Raw genomic sequence first — 14,724 nt, 5'->3', positions numbered from 1 at the left:
TTTATAGGTCATGTTTTGTGAGTGGTTTTTTGAGGTGCAAAAAAAAAAAAAAAAAAAACAGCTATGATTTACTGATTTTCATTAAAAGTGTAATTTTTATATTTTTCAGCTTTCTTTCCATACCTTTCTGTGTACATCTTTTATATGTAAAGAGGGCATAAATAAATTATTATTATTATTATTATTACTGTAGTGTTTAGCAAATAAGGACAATATTAGATTTTTGATGATTACTTTACTTTTGGATTTTTTTGCCACCGTTTGTCCTGGTATTTTACCTAGTAAAAATTTATTTCTTTATGTTTTGGAATGACATCATCCACTTCATTTTCCAGGTGGGAAGTTATAGCAAATCATTTGGAAACTCATCACAAAATGTCTCGATCGGGAAAAGAAGTACTTTATATGGCAAAAATGTTGCAAAATCATGGAACTCAGGAGATGCTCCGACGAGCAGCAAGCCAACAGAAGGGAGTCGTTACAAAAAATAGAGAGGCTACTATTTCAGCCGAAATTAGCTCCGCAGAACAAAGGGAAGGTTAGTATTCGTGAAAGGATAGGTTCTAAAAACGTTCCAATAGTTATTTGCGTAGAAAATTGTGAGGTAACTGAAATCATTGTTAACCTATGTTTCTCTAAGAAGGGAGGGGTCGCAGCACTAAATATGTTGGGTTTTATACCCTAAATATTTTGCTCTAATATTTTCAGTATTGCGACCCTCCCCTCCCATTGAAAAAATAGGTTAACACTAATTTGAGTTCCTCGTGATGCTCTAGACAACTTTGAAATTTGGGCTGTTGCCCTTGCTCGGTTAAAATATACTAATAATCAAGTACGCTTTTAACCTAAAGTTGCAACTACGATGGAAAAATAAATCTGAAATTTTTGCTTTTATTGGTGGCGAAACGCTAAACTTCAGCTAGAAATTATTCTGTTTCGTGTCTAGGGTATTGTTTCACAACCAAATAACCTTCAATAAAGCCGAAGAGTGGGGTTATTAGTACAAATACTCTCGTATTCCACTAGGCAAAGCTGTAACTGATCATTATCGTCTATATAGCTGTTCCTAGTGTAGTTTCTGGCAAAAGAAGAACAGCTATAAATCAGTTTTATGAGTAACTGCTCATAACATGAAAACCTTATCTTGATTTTGTGTTCTTCTGTACTGATTTGCTTTTAGTTTGCTTTATTCATATCATCTGATGATGAAATGCCTCAGTTATTTAGTAACGCTCTTAAAGTAGTCCTCTCGGCGAAAGCTTTTAGTCCTGTTTTTCCTTTTTTCTGAGACTAGTGGAAACATTAGTGTTGGCAAATGTAGGGTTTAATTATAACCCTATATGTAAAAAGTGGCTATTAAGATTTATTTGTTTTTAATGCATTTCTAGTCTGGTACAGGTTAAGCCTAAAAACTTGTAATTTAGGACAACTCAAAGATTAATTTAAGCTTAGTTCATGCCATGCATATTCGACCATTGGGAAGAGGGGGAGGGATTTTCTTTGGACATCCAATACACGAAGAAGATGTGCCACATATTTCTATGTTATACAATTAAGCCTGTACTGTAACTGAAAAAAGGGGGGCTATGGGTTCTGGTTCTGCTGAAAAACTCTAAGAAATACAAAAGCAATAGTATGCTCATGTTCTTATTTTTGTAGTTTTGAACTTAAGGACATAACCAAATTGAAAAGAATTAACTGAATCAGTGCTGTGTGCAAGAAAACAATAACTTGATTATCAACGAATAAAGTATTACTAGAATAAGAACCTATGAATATGTGTGATCATCCGAGAAGAAGTGCTTGCTATATCAGCTCTAGACTTCCAAGCATCTGGCTCCACCGCCCAAAAGGACACCATCTTAATTAAGTTTAAGATGGAAAAATATGAAAGTACTAGAACTTTAATTCATAGTGGTCTAGGTGGCACATGTTGTAAAAAAAAAATCCTTCCAAGATAGTGTTGCGCTGCAATTCTTGATGCTACCCATTTCAGTCCGCTCCAATGCATGCATTAGTTAATTATTAAATTTTATTAGACTCGTTTCGAGGCTTCGTGAATATACCTGAAAGTCACAACATTAAATTATCGGATTAACCTAATAATGCAGTAAGTAGTGTTGAATTAAAGTTTTTCCAGTTTAATAGATCTTCAAACATATCTTTTTGCTGAACCACACGAAAAAAAAGTTACAGTGACTGCCGCTTTTGTTGTCTGTTTTTGTGCGGGATTGAGGGGAGGGGGAGCCTATTGCTTGAGGCTAACGTGTTGAAAAACTGTTCCCTTTGTGTCTGCCTTAATTAGCTCCAACCGCTTTTTTACTGACCTGCCACTTACAGTCGGGACAGCTGAGTTCGTCACATAGTTAGAATTACGAAAAGAGAGCTTCGACAATGTTGCCAGCTGCTTTTTTCTTGTTTTTGTTCGTTTGTGTTATTCTTTAAGCTGTAAAATTAGGAGGGCTATAGAAGGTGATTTTCCGCCCCTTTCCAAAACGAAAACCAATCTCCAAAAAGGGGAGATAAGTTTTAGGCTAAAATTGTATTATGCCATATACTTAACCTGTGCATTTACTGAAGGATTGCAGTATGCTTAACCTATACGCAACGATTATAAAATTGGTTAGCCCGGCTAAAAGAATTGTTTTTATAGATAAGCAATGGCTGCCTGATGAGCAAAAGCGACTTGAGCAGGCTTTGAGGAGCTTTGGACCAAACGAACCAGAACGATGGGAAAAGATCTCCGAGTGTGTTCAAACTAGGACCAAAAAAGAGTGTATGATTAGATATAAGGTATGTTTCATTTATATGGAAATTATTTAATGAGTTTTAAAAATTAAGGTAAATGAAAGATAAATTTGACAATTATATCCCGTTTTCTCTGCTCATTTTTTTTTCAAGAAGTGAGTAGCAAGTTTCGATTAATATTTTCATGTTGATTTATCCATCTATTATTTGCTTTCGCCATTTATATTTTTAATCTGTTTACAACATTGAAGCTATTTCTTTTTATTCTCAGCCAAATCACAAAATTATAACTTACGGTAGGAAACGCAAAGAATGAATCCTAAAAAAAAAAATAAAAGCTCAGACCGTATTTCTTAAATTCAAGTCTGATGTGTAATTTTTGTACTTGTTTAAATGATGAGCGTTTGTTATTTAATTTATCTGTTTTCAATATTTCTTCGTCAACTAAACACAGAGAAGAGGAATCACAAAGGAAACACAAAGATGAATCCTAAAAAATAAGTAAAAGTTCGGACCGTATTTCTTAAATTCAAGTTTGATATGTAACTTTCATACTTGTTTTAATGATGAGCGTTTGTTATTTAATTTATCTGTTTTCAATATTTCTTCGTCAACTAAACACAGAGAAGAAGAATCACAAAGGAAACACAAAGAAGAATCCTAAAAAATAAGTAAAAGTTCGGACCATATTTCTTTAATTCAAGTTCGATATGTAATTTTCATACTTGTTATAATGATGGCCCATTGTTATTTAATTTATCTTTTTTTTTAATATTTCTTCGTCAACTAAACACAGAGAAGAAGAATCACAAAGGAAACATAAAGAAGAATCCTAAAAAATAAGTAAAGGTTCGGACCGTATTTCTTAAATTCAAGTTCGATATGTAATTTTCATACTTGTTATAATGATGGCCCATTGTTATCTAATTTATCTTTTTTTAATGTTTCTTCGTCAACTAAAAGACGCCAAGAATTGAAGCCGGCAATTAAACGTTTGTTACTGAGTAACTTAACTTGTTACTTAACTGTTACTGAACTTGTTACAGTAACTTACTTGTTACTGAGAAGGTGTTAGTCAAATTACCATTTGGGTGATTCAGTTTTAAACTTATAAAAAACATTTTTGACAATTTAAAAGCATCGGTGCTTCAACCTAGCTTCCACTCGAGGTTTTCAGTGCATTCATGAACTAAGTTCAAGTTCGCGTAATAGCTAAGATCTTCCGCAGTAATTTAAGGTCTCTTAAAGTGTTTCTTTTCATAGCAATTATAGACCAAACCCAACTGAATATGTTTTTCACCTGTTGTTGATAGCTCCTACCAGAGAGTTAACATGCCTGTCCATGCAGCATTAATAAGATAATTATTATATGTTATATTAATTGTTCAATTAATAATGTTTACTTAACATAATAATTGTTTAATTGATATAAGCTAATTAATAGAAACTCGGTCAATAAAAATTAATATGAATTCAATGAATTAATATAAGTAGTAAATAGATGATTAATGCATGTCAATACACTAATATAAGGAATTCTGTTTCAATCACTTAAGTTTTGGTAGCTTATATTTTGAAAGTTGCTTGATCCAAATTTCCAAATTTTTCCAAATCTCCAAGGATATTTTCCAAATACCAACATAATATACATATAGTATTAATATAATATCTAATTTTGTTCGTCAATTTTGAACATATGACGTTTGACAGTCTCTTTTGTAATTTATGCTTGTTTTATTTTACCGTTTTGATGAAAAAAGATATTTTTAGATAAAAAGCGGGTCATCAGCTCTCTCCTGTCGATTATTATTGTTTATCTTCATATTATTAGTCACCAGATCCTATTGTTTTGTCTTAGCTTATTTTGGTTAGGCGTGTATATTATTCAATCTTGAAGTTTCTGAACATTATAGATTATCCAGTCACTCTGTTTTAGCGTTATTTTACTCTTTCCCTTGCTCTTTTTATCCTGGTTTCAGTCTCTGTTTCTATATTTCTTTCTTCCATATATATGTCTTATGGGATTAGAGACGTGGAATGGACAACTTTTTTTTTTTAAGTAGTCTCCATTTTTTATCCATCTTTTTTTATGAATCATTTCTTATTTCCTCTCTTTTTTCAGTTTCTATTGTAAAAATACTGAGATGAAAAAACAAAAGCGAAAAAAAAGCAAAATAAATATATTATTTGAACTATATAAAAAAGATTATAATAATGATTCAAGAAGAGAGATTTATTATTGGACCACTCAGGTGTCATAATAAAGAATAAACATTAAAAAAAAAAATCAAAGAGAAGGAAAATTATTGGTTTTTATATTACCAGTCCGTCCCATCTTTCTTATCTTGTTTTTATTTTTCAATTGTATTCTGCCTCACTGTTTGACAGTGTTTATACCCTAGTTGCTTTTCGCTGTAGCTTTTTTTATTCGTTTTTTTTGTGTATATAGAATATTTGCATATAGTCGTGTTTATAATGGCTCTTCCTGAAATAAAGATTTTTTTTTAATAAGTTGAACATATTACATGTTGTATTTGTTTTGTTGTAACTTCTTTAGGAAGTAAAATGAATTTAATTTATTTCAAAACTTTGATTGATTTAGAATGTTCACATCTTAATGTGGAAAAGAAGTTTCACAGTCTTTTTTTTTTCTCATATGATTTAGAACAAAAAATTTCCTGAAGATAATTTTTAGTATTTTCTAATATGGATACAGGCAAATTGGCTTTTAAAAAAGTTTCGTGGTTAATGGTAAAACAATATTGTCATTTTTTGGTCTTATCGCAAATTTATTTAGAAAATATTCTTAGGGGCTTTTTATTGTCTCATCTAAAATTATTTTCAAATCAGGTATTATATAATGAGGTACAGAAATTGAAATGAGTTTTGTTCCTACCCCTCATTCTGGAAATAAGTAAAGACTTCTCTCTGAATAATAAAGATTCCTTTTGGAGGATGTCTGGATATTTAGAACTAGTATTAAAAGAAAGAAGTTAAATTGTCTGCTTTTGATAAAATCTTCATCTTCTATTTCATTTATTCCCGTACTTAGCCTATCGTATGATTGTTGGAGGCAAAGGTCTTTCAGACCTAAGCTTTGACTTGATTGTACAATGTACGAAACGTATTATTTTTTTGTTATACGTTGCAGTTAAACCGAAATTCTTTATTTATAAGTAAACATAATCCAAAACTAACTACCTATAGAACTCTGATCTACTGGTGTGTCAACCAATTCTTTACAGAAAAAAATGATGTTAGGTAATTAGATGCATTAGTTTGTCAGGTGCAGCGGTATATCAAATAAAGTGAAAATCGCTTGGCAGAAAATCTTCAGGTCCTCCGGATACTTTATTTGAAGTAAATTGTCAGCAGAACGCTATCCATTATCTGCCAATCGAGGGGGAGGGGGCAGTTTTTGTCTTATGTGAGATGCAACTTGTTTATCAATTAAAGCAAAATGTAGCTATGTAGAGAAGTGTTGTGGTCTTTGTGTTTCTACCCTGTGTCACATTTTTTCAAAATTGGTTTTCATATTGCCTGGGTCTGAAATACTGGCGAATGCTCCTCCCTCCTACTCGTATTAAAGAAATCCTTATGAGTAAAACCTAATGTCCGAACCGTAGCACAATTTTTATTCTCCCGGTGGAAATATACTGATTGACACAAAAAAGTCAATTGCGACGGTGGCGCCAATATTTAAAAAAGAATCGTCAAAAATTAGATATTCTATTTTGCTTTGATCACCTATTTTGTTTCTAAAATTAACTCTAATAAATACTCGATATTGCATGCCATAAATTTAGAGTAGCTTTTATGCTCTTGGTTATCGATTAAGTGCCGTTTAAAACTACTAAGACAAGCAACTTTCTTTAACTATTGGCGATGTGAAGAAAATTGTCTTTTTTTCACGTATGTGAAACGAAGACGAAAAAAAAGTGAAAAAATAAGAAGAAGGCAAACGGCGAGAATAATTTTCAGCCAGTGTTTTTCATGTCCTTTTTCTTCATTAAAAAAAGAAAAAAAAAATCGTGCGTGATGGCTTTTCTAAGATAAAAAACTTATTTCAAAAAATTGCTATCACAAGTCCCAAAGGGTCGAATTCCATTTAAGGAGTCCATATGTAAAAACATGACAAACAAAAATTATCTTTAAAAGAACACGGAAACTAAATTTCAAAAATTAAAAATGTTAGAATGAACGATCATTCATTAGTCAATAATTAAACTCGGAATTGTGATAATAAGTTAAAAGAAAAAAAACCGTTAAAACTAAAAATAATTATACAAATAAATAAATTAAAAAATTAAAAGGGACACTAAAAAAGTGGGTCAAAACAAGCAATCAAATACAAAAATTGGGCAGCACTAGTACCAAAAATGCAAAACTAGTATAGTCTTGGAGCCTATATATGTCTTCGCTTTTACTTCTTCTCCTGCGCTATTTAATGCCTATATGCTGACACCTTGTAGGTTATACAAGTTGTTCCTTTTCAGTTTAGGTTTAGATATTGTCTGATCTCTGCATTCAAGAAATTCCACAGGTAATTTTCATGTCTTCTGAAAAAACCGGTAAAACTGTGGCTTTTCGCTTTTGTTTTTGTTGTTGTCAATCTTGTATTTTATGAATAAAAGTGAAATCAGTTTTCTTCTTTTTTTTCAGCATATTGTGGACATGGTCAAAGCGAAAAAGAAAGCAGGAGCCCAAGGCACAGGAACAGCGAAAACATAGGACACATTTTGTTATTACTTTCTTCTAAATAAATTACTTCTGCTCTTACTTGCTATTGACATGAATTCATAAGAAAAATGGATATGGGAGTTTATATGATTAGATTTAGGTATGTTTTACGGTTTTTTTCTATAAAGGGTTCTTACCAATAGTGTTTAAAATTCGCATTCCATGCTCTTAATGTTTTAAAAGTTATTTTAAGTCATGAATTTGGTTTTGCTGCCCCTTCCCCCCTGGAAGGTCTGATAAAGACTTAAAATACCCTTCTTAAAAGAAAATATCCAAGATATCAGAAGCTTTCCCGTCTGTTTTGTTGTTTTTTCTGGTTTGTTTATACCTGTATTATGACAGAGTACTATTTACTGTGGCTAATGAACATCCGGCAAACGGTTCGTTATGTAAATTTTTATTTCCTAGTATACGGTTCCCTTTCGGATATAGAAGAGTGCATGTCTTCTTGCTTACTTTACATGGCATTAAACGTCTAAAATATAATAAACATCAAAATAGAGAATTTTAGAAAGAAATCGGATGTTCTGAAAGAAATCAGGATTTTCAGTATTATTTTCCAAAAAATTATGAGATGCCCAAAGATTTTGGCCGAGGTAATCGAAGAGATGGTGTGAAGCTCTATCGGTACGTCAAATTATTTTATTGTAAAAGGTTAAGCTTTGAAGCTAGGGCGTTTTTCTTAGAAAAAATATGGGAATTTCGCAGAGTCAAAATAGGAAAAGTCACAGAGGGACTTATATCTCTGGAAAACCAATGTAAGCTCCAGTTACTAGAAGATCAAGATCTGTCTATACGCGTGGAAAAATTGTCTAGAAACAAGTTATCTCTAGGATGTCAAGGAAATCGATGCGCGATGACAACTTTAGAAATTATAACTTACTTTGCAGTTCATTTTCGGATAAATAGAAAAGTCTTTGTCGTTTTGCATATTTTTAATGGAATTAAGTGTTTCGAAATCAGGATTAACGGTATTTCCCAAAAATTTATCAGAGATACGGAACTTTTACTGAGGTTTCGAAAAGATAATACTAGGATAATCAGTATTCGAAGCTAGAATATTTCACTAGAAAAGTAGAAAATTGCACAAAACAAAATTGAAAAAGTCATAGAAAAGATTTTATTTCAAGGAAACTGTCACTCGATTAAAGTACAAGAAGTGTCAAATCCAAATTTCAGAAAACAATCCATAAAATCAGAGTTTGGCATTTGAGGTTGAATTTTTCAGAATTATTTCCAAGAAATCTAGAAAAGATACAAAATTTTGTTCTGCGGTTCTTAGAGAGATAATTTATTGTTCTGCAAGAGTATGACATAAAAATTGTTCTGGAAAAGTTTGCTTTACCAGTTAGGTTTTGTTTTGACATTATATGCAACATGCATAAAAAAATTCCCGAAAACTGCTGAAAATTTTACAAACTTGACCTTTTGGAGACATTAAAATCTATATTTTTTTATTCTAGAAAATTTTAGTTTTTACCAACAAAATGAAGTTATTTCTTTACATTGTTATATTAGTGCCGGTGTCAATTGATAGTGCTACGTCTGTATTTTGCTTCACAGAAGTCTTGTTGTAACATCTAATAATAACCTACCAGCCTACGTGAACTCCAATTTCCCTGATATTTTTTTCTATCTTTAGAAACATCTTGGAGAAATATCTATCTTAGAAATCGTGAACACAATTCACTGAGTTTATCCTTGAAGGCGGCCAAATTTTCAGGAAAGAAATCTACATTTGAATATAGAAGTTTTGTTTTCGAAGACATATTACAGCCCAAAACCGTATAAGTGGAAAACCCGTTTACGACAATATTTTTCTACTCACTTAATTCGTGATTTCTGAGAAACTTGGAGTCATTGTCATGTAAGATTCCCTTGCTAATTTTTCTGAAACACTAAGGTTTTATTCGAATTTTAAGTTTTATCAACTGCCTTGATTTAGGACCAATAAATATGTCTCCTTTTATTATTGTACCAATGATTTTATACATTTTTTTTTAATATTCAAAGTTACCAGTCCTCTCCATATATTTCGTTAAGTCTTTCATGAGTCTAAGATTTGCAAAGGTGGCATAACATGTTATCAGGCTAAGTAATAAAGGATTTTTTTGACCCGTGGTAAGAGATTCCCTGGTTGAAATTCGTATTTTCAATAATGTAAGATTTTTGTAGCCGGAAAACACAACCAAAATTAAAATAAACAAAATATAATATGATCCCATAATCGAAGTTAAAGCTTTATACTCGGAACTTTATACAACTAGAAACTACTAAAGTAACTTGAGTTTAAAGCAGATGTAACTACTCAATTCGAAGGATTCATTTCTCCATTGATAACCTTGGCGTTTCAGTTCAGTTCGTGCTTCGATTGAAATGGAAAAGATTTGATGATGCTTTGGAGTTCATTGTCTAAAAGTTGTTTAATTTCAGTTGTTAGGCTTTTGAGTTTTCAATGACGCTTAAATTGTGCTGATGTTTTTATCAGTGTAGCCTGTTTCAGTATTTACTTTGTGTTGAAGACGCATTATTTTGCAAGCTTAACTTATTCTGTTCTTTGTTTGGCAAATTAATATGAAAATATTATAAGGAAAAATAGTTGCCAGAAGTTGTTATTACTTGCAACTCGAGTCGAGTAAAAATTTGGGACATAATTTTATTTAATTATTCACATGGTATCTAAAACATTATTCTTATCAGGTTTAGCCTTGCCATTTCGCCCTAGGTTCTTGAGATTGAAGATAATTGTTTTTATATTTATGTATGGGCTTTTGGCTGTGTAACTATCATACAATGAAGAACTTCTTGACATAAATAATTTTGCAATTTCTATTCGTTCACTACATATGCTTTGAACTTGGAGTAAACAGCGTTGTAGCCACAAGTTTAAAAATGCTGTTTTATCACCTCATCAGGCAATGTATAAGTTTAATTTAACAAATTTTCATCCAAATTACCATCCTCATTCGAACACTATATATATTTTAATTTTGTCGGGTTTCATTTCTTTTCTTTTTTTTTCGGATACTTCCCACAAACTTGAAGATGAACCGTCTTCTTAAGGCCTGCAACTTAAAACCAGAATGTTTTTCCTGAAATTCTACGCTTTAATAAAAAAAAATTGTCTACAAAATATCAATTCAGGGTATTGTTGTGGATTCAACATTTTTGTGGATTCCTTCTTATGATAGTCAGGCGATTTGAAGCGCTGCACGTACCGAATCATTTTTTTGTTTATTGGCTTTGAAAGCTGCCTGACAGACATTGTAAATGATATATACACTTGCTCGTGTGCAAGCTGTGACCCCACTAGTCAAATTCAAGTTTTGAACTTATAGACCTTATGAGGGTCAATTCCAAATTCAGAGCAGTTGTTTATTGTTTTTGAAGAGAGTATCTGTTTTTTGAGCTCTAAATGGGTACCTGGAGAAATTTTGGGAAGATAAACAGGAAGGGTGTGAGAAAGCACAGGATGGTTGACCCCCAACCCCCCATTGCACTTCCTGGATGAAGGGCCAAGAAACAGAGATCAGCACCGCCGATGTAGGGACTGTAAAGTCTAATGCCGTATCCTTTACCTTTTTTTTCTGCTTCCCGAATTAAGTGATTCTCGAATAATGCCAAGAAAGTGCCAAATCGTTTGTAACAACAAAATAACTGTCAAGTGATTTTGGGATCTAATTCGTCTTCTTTAAAATTTAAGATAGAGTTGAGTAAACAAATAGCAATCAGTAATGCATCGACTGACAGTTAGTAGCAGTGATGGTAGTAGCAGTAGCAGTAGTAGTAGTAGTAGTAGTAGTAGTAGTAGTAGTAGCAGTAGTAGTAGTAGTAGTAGCAGTAGTAGTAGTAGTAGGAGCCTGTCATTTCGGATACGCCATAGGGGCTTATTGCCAATACTACCGATGGTAGACAAAGTGAATTATCTTAAAAACTTTGTGAATTATGTCATTATTTGTTTCTGAGAAAAATTAATTGATGCCAAATTTTTCTAGCAAGTAGCCTTCAAGGAACACACAAAATGAAAATTGTTTAATTAAGTTAAATATTTGTGTAAACTTTCGATCGTATACTGTTTCTATAATAAAAGCAAAAGACTGGCCAAGTTGCACAAAAGTCGTAGGTATTCTGCTTTATTAGTCTTTTGCTTTTGCTCATGAACTAGCGCTTTTTTGTTGCTGAAGAACTTGGTTTTTCATATAAGTTAGTTTTCGTTTAAAGGTTAAATTTCCAACTTTCTTCTTTTGTTTGTTTTATTCTTACTAACTGACTTTTTTTTTAATTAAGGTCCTGACTTTGAAAACAGGCTCTAGGATTAGTGAAGGATTATCAAGTTGTCTTGCATATTTTATCTTTCACTGTTGTTGGTAAAATATTCAAGTGTTAAGCTCATTTTCTTATATTATTTTTTGTATTAAATATTCAAGCCGGCTCTAAAATCAACTTTCCCATAATAAAAACACTTTATTGTGAAAAAATGTCTTAGTATTATTTACTTAGAGAAAGTGGATAGATGTTATTTTTAACCCCCAGAATACAGATTGGTTACCTTACTCCCCATTTTTACAGTTTAGTACAATTACTCAAAGTATTTATCAAAAATAATAATAATAATAATTTTTCCTTGTTTTAGTATTCAAGAGAAAAAATAAGTATTCTTTCAAGTTTGTCTGTGCTTCCAAATATTTAAAATTTTAGAACTTTCTGCTGAAATCAGAGTTGCCACCACGATCAGTTCCTAAAGTGCAACAGTCGCCCAAATTTGCGGGCTACACAGCGATTTTCTCTGCCAAAGTCAAAAATCTCTTTACAAGTGTCGCGGGTTATGGTGCTACACACCCATAGTCCGTATAAGTGTACTTAGATTAGTTTTTAGGTCATTTTTTTTTTTATTTTTCACGAAGATGAATGAAAATGAATCCCGAGCTTATAAGAACGCTGAATGGGAAAATGTGCGCGTACACTCATGTCCCTTATTTAAATACATTTAGATTATTCTCATGCATAAAAAATGTTTTGACTTATATGTTGATGGGAGACCACAAAATGTATTTGCATTTATGTGTCTATATTCTCAATTTGGTCACACAAGAAAAAAAGTGCTACATTAAATGTAGCATGGGCTGCAGTGGTGGACATGGTGAAATAGTGCTTAAATAATACTTTCGTGGTACAGGAGGCAACCCTGGCTGAAAAATGGTACTCGCTTTTAGAGTGCAAAGGTTAGACATGAAGAAAATGGGATATACACAGTTTTGATGATGCCTCCATTTCTCAGTCACCCTTATTGCACAGTAGAAGCAATGTCTATGAACACAGTTAGAACTGGATTTAAGCTTCATAAAAAAAGATACTTTTGCAAATACTACTATAAGTCGAACTCATTAAGAAAAATCTGGAACAACTTCATAATTCAGCTTGGATATGAAAAGCTTGATCCAAAGGAAAAGTCATAAATGGATGGAATTCTTTATGAGGTGGGGGTCATAGGAGATAGCAGTGTAGACATTGAGAACATCTCAGCTTTGGATACCCCAGGAAGTATATGGAAGAGTCTTTCAAGAGAGAGATATTCAATCCAGTGGTATACCCGGTGTGAATCTCAGAGATTGGGCTTGTAAGTTCTTATGAGCTCTTTTAATTAATGGCTCATTTACACATTGCGTAAATACTTGGGGAAATCTGTCCGTGTCGTTTTGAACGATAACCCTGAAAACGCTATAAAGCAAAGTTTTCAAATAAATGCATCATTTAAAAATCTTGCCAAGAATCTGTCAGGATACTAAATCGTTGTGGAAAGCTAGAGAGTTTTTCAAGCACGAAAACAGACGGAATATCTGCACGGATTGCTAAATCCGGACTGATTTCCGTAATGTGTAAGTGCACTATATGTTTTGGCTCCAGCAAGACCTGAAGACGCTCTCTTAACGCGAATTTATTCGAAGATCGGCCGAAAAGAATTTCAGAGGTGCTTAATCTCCGTCTCCGGCACCCTTTTCTTAAACAAACCACTCGATCCAAGTCTCATTCCATGTGAGCAGCCCGTGCATATTGTCTTCGACCCATTTCATTGGAAGTTTGATTGTTCTTGTCTTCAAAATCCTTTAGTCTTTCGTGTGAACTCTCCGTCTACAACCCCTTTTTGTAAACAGTGAATATGTTCTATATCCGCTCTTCTATGGTGAACAGTTTTAAACATCCGTCTCCAACCCTCTGTCTTAAACGGCATGTCTACGATATATATTCAACTCCCTTAGGTTAAGAGTCTGGCAAAATGACTAAAGCAGTTCTCCAGCCATTTTTGGTTGGGATCAATTTCTGAATGTTCTAAACTGAAGCAAAGTGGTTATTTCAGCAACAGTATTTGATTGCCACCAAGGTTGTAATGGGGGTCTTTTGATTAAAAACCTGCGGCTGTAATTGTAGCCTAGGAGTTTCAAATCAAAGTATGTTCAGTAATTATTCCAAAAACATTAGATTTCCATCAAACAGCACTTGTCGAGAATTATTACACCTTGTGAGATCATAATCATGGAACAATACTCAATTTGCACGATAGAGGGGTTGCCTTTCCAAGCCCCTATATTCCATACATAAAGTATGGTGTGACTTTCAACTCATGATCGTTCAGGAATAATTTAGGGAACTTTTCAAAGTGATTTTATGCTAATGATTGAATATTACTGACATTGTAGGTTGAATGTTCCAAATAAAAAGAGACTAATTGGGTATTTCACAAAGGGTGTTATATTTTTTATAAAACTGTTAACTACAGTCGAGTATTTCATAAAGGGTGTTAGGCTTTTACAAAAACTGTTAACTACATGCGTAGTTAACAAAATTTTATTACGGTGTAGAAGAAGTGGCAAAGCTAAATATGCTAAATAAATACTTCAAAAATGGTAGTTGACTTCAACCAAAGTTGGTATTTAAGGACTCCTGCGCTTGACCATGACTCATCTGAGCTTAACATTGGATAATGCGAGAAAACTATTTATTTTAGGTTTTCATGTCTCTCTTTAATTTCCTTGGATTTTTTTTTTGTTTCGAAAACAATTTCTAAATTAATCTTAACATTGAATGCTATTGAAGCTTTTGTTTTTTGCCTTATAAAGTGGGAGGGTTCAGAGAGCAAAGACACCTCTTGGCCTTAATTTGAAAGACTATTTTTTAGTATTATATTGTCATTGCATAAAGGGCTTTTTGCACATTTTTTTCTACTTTTTCTTCTTTTTG

The 14,724-nt window shown here is 32.6% G+C and overlaps 2 protein-coding genes across 2 annotated transcripts in view; both read left to right on the top strand.

The window, feature by feature from the left end:
• LOC136025024 (dnaJ homolog subfamily C member 2-like) overlaps positions 1–7,527 on the top strand; it is a 40,366-nt gene extending 32,839 nt beyond the window's left edge. The window contains exons 9-11 of the mRNA XM_065700663.1: positions 336–538; positions 2,654–2,793; positions 7,411–7,527. Of these exons, the coding sequence (XP_065556735.1) occupies positions 336–538; positions 2,654–2,793; positions 7,411–7,479 (412 nt within the window). The 3' untranslated portion in view covers positions 7,480–7,527. The remainder of the gene's footprint in view (positions 1–335; positions 539–2,653; positions 2,794–7,410) is intronic.
• Positions 7,528–9,117: 1,590 nt separating this feature from the next.
• Positions 9,118–14,724, top strand: part of LOC136025025 (probable sodium/potassium/calcium exchanger CG1090) — a 107,793-nt gene continuing 102,186 nt past the window's right edge. Inside the window, exon 1 of the mRNA XM_065700664.1 lies at positions 9,118–9,355. The gene's annotated coding sequence lies outside the window, so the exon portion shown is untranslated. The remainder of the gene's footprint in view (positions 9,356–14,724) is intronic.

Source organism: Artemia franciscana, chromosome 3 (genome assembly GCF_032884065.1).
Source record: "Artemia franciscana chromosome 3, ASM3288406v1, whole genome shotgun sequence".
Lineage (NCBI taxonomy): Eukaryota > Metazoa > Arthropoda > Branchiopoda > Anostraca > Artemiidae > Artemia > Artemia franciscana.
This window is presented reverse-complemented; position numbering and strand designations above follow the sequence as displayed.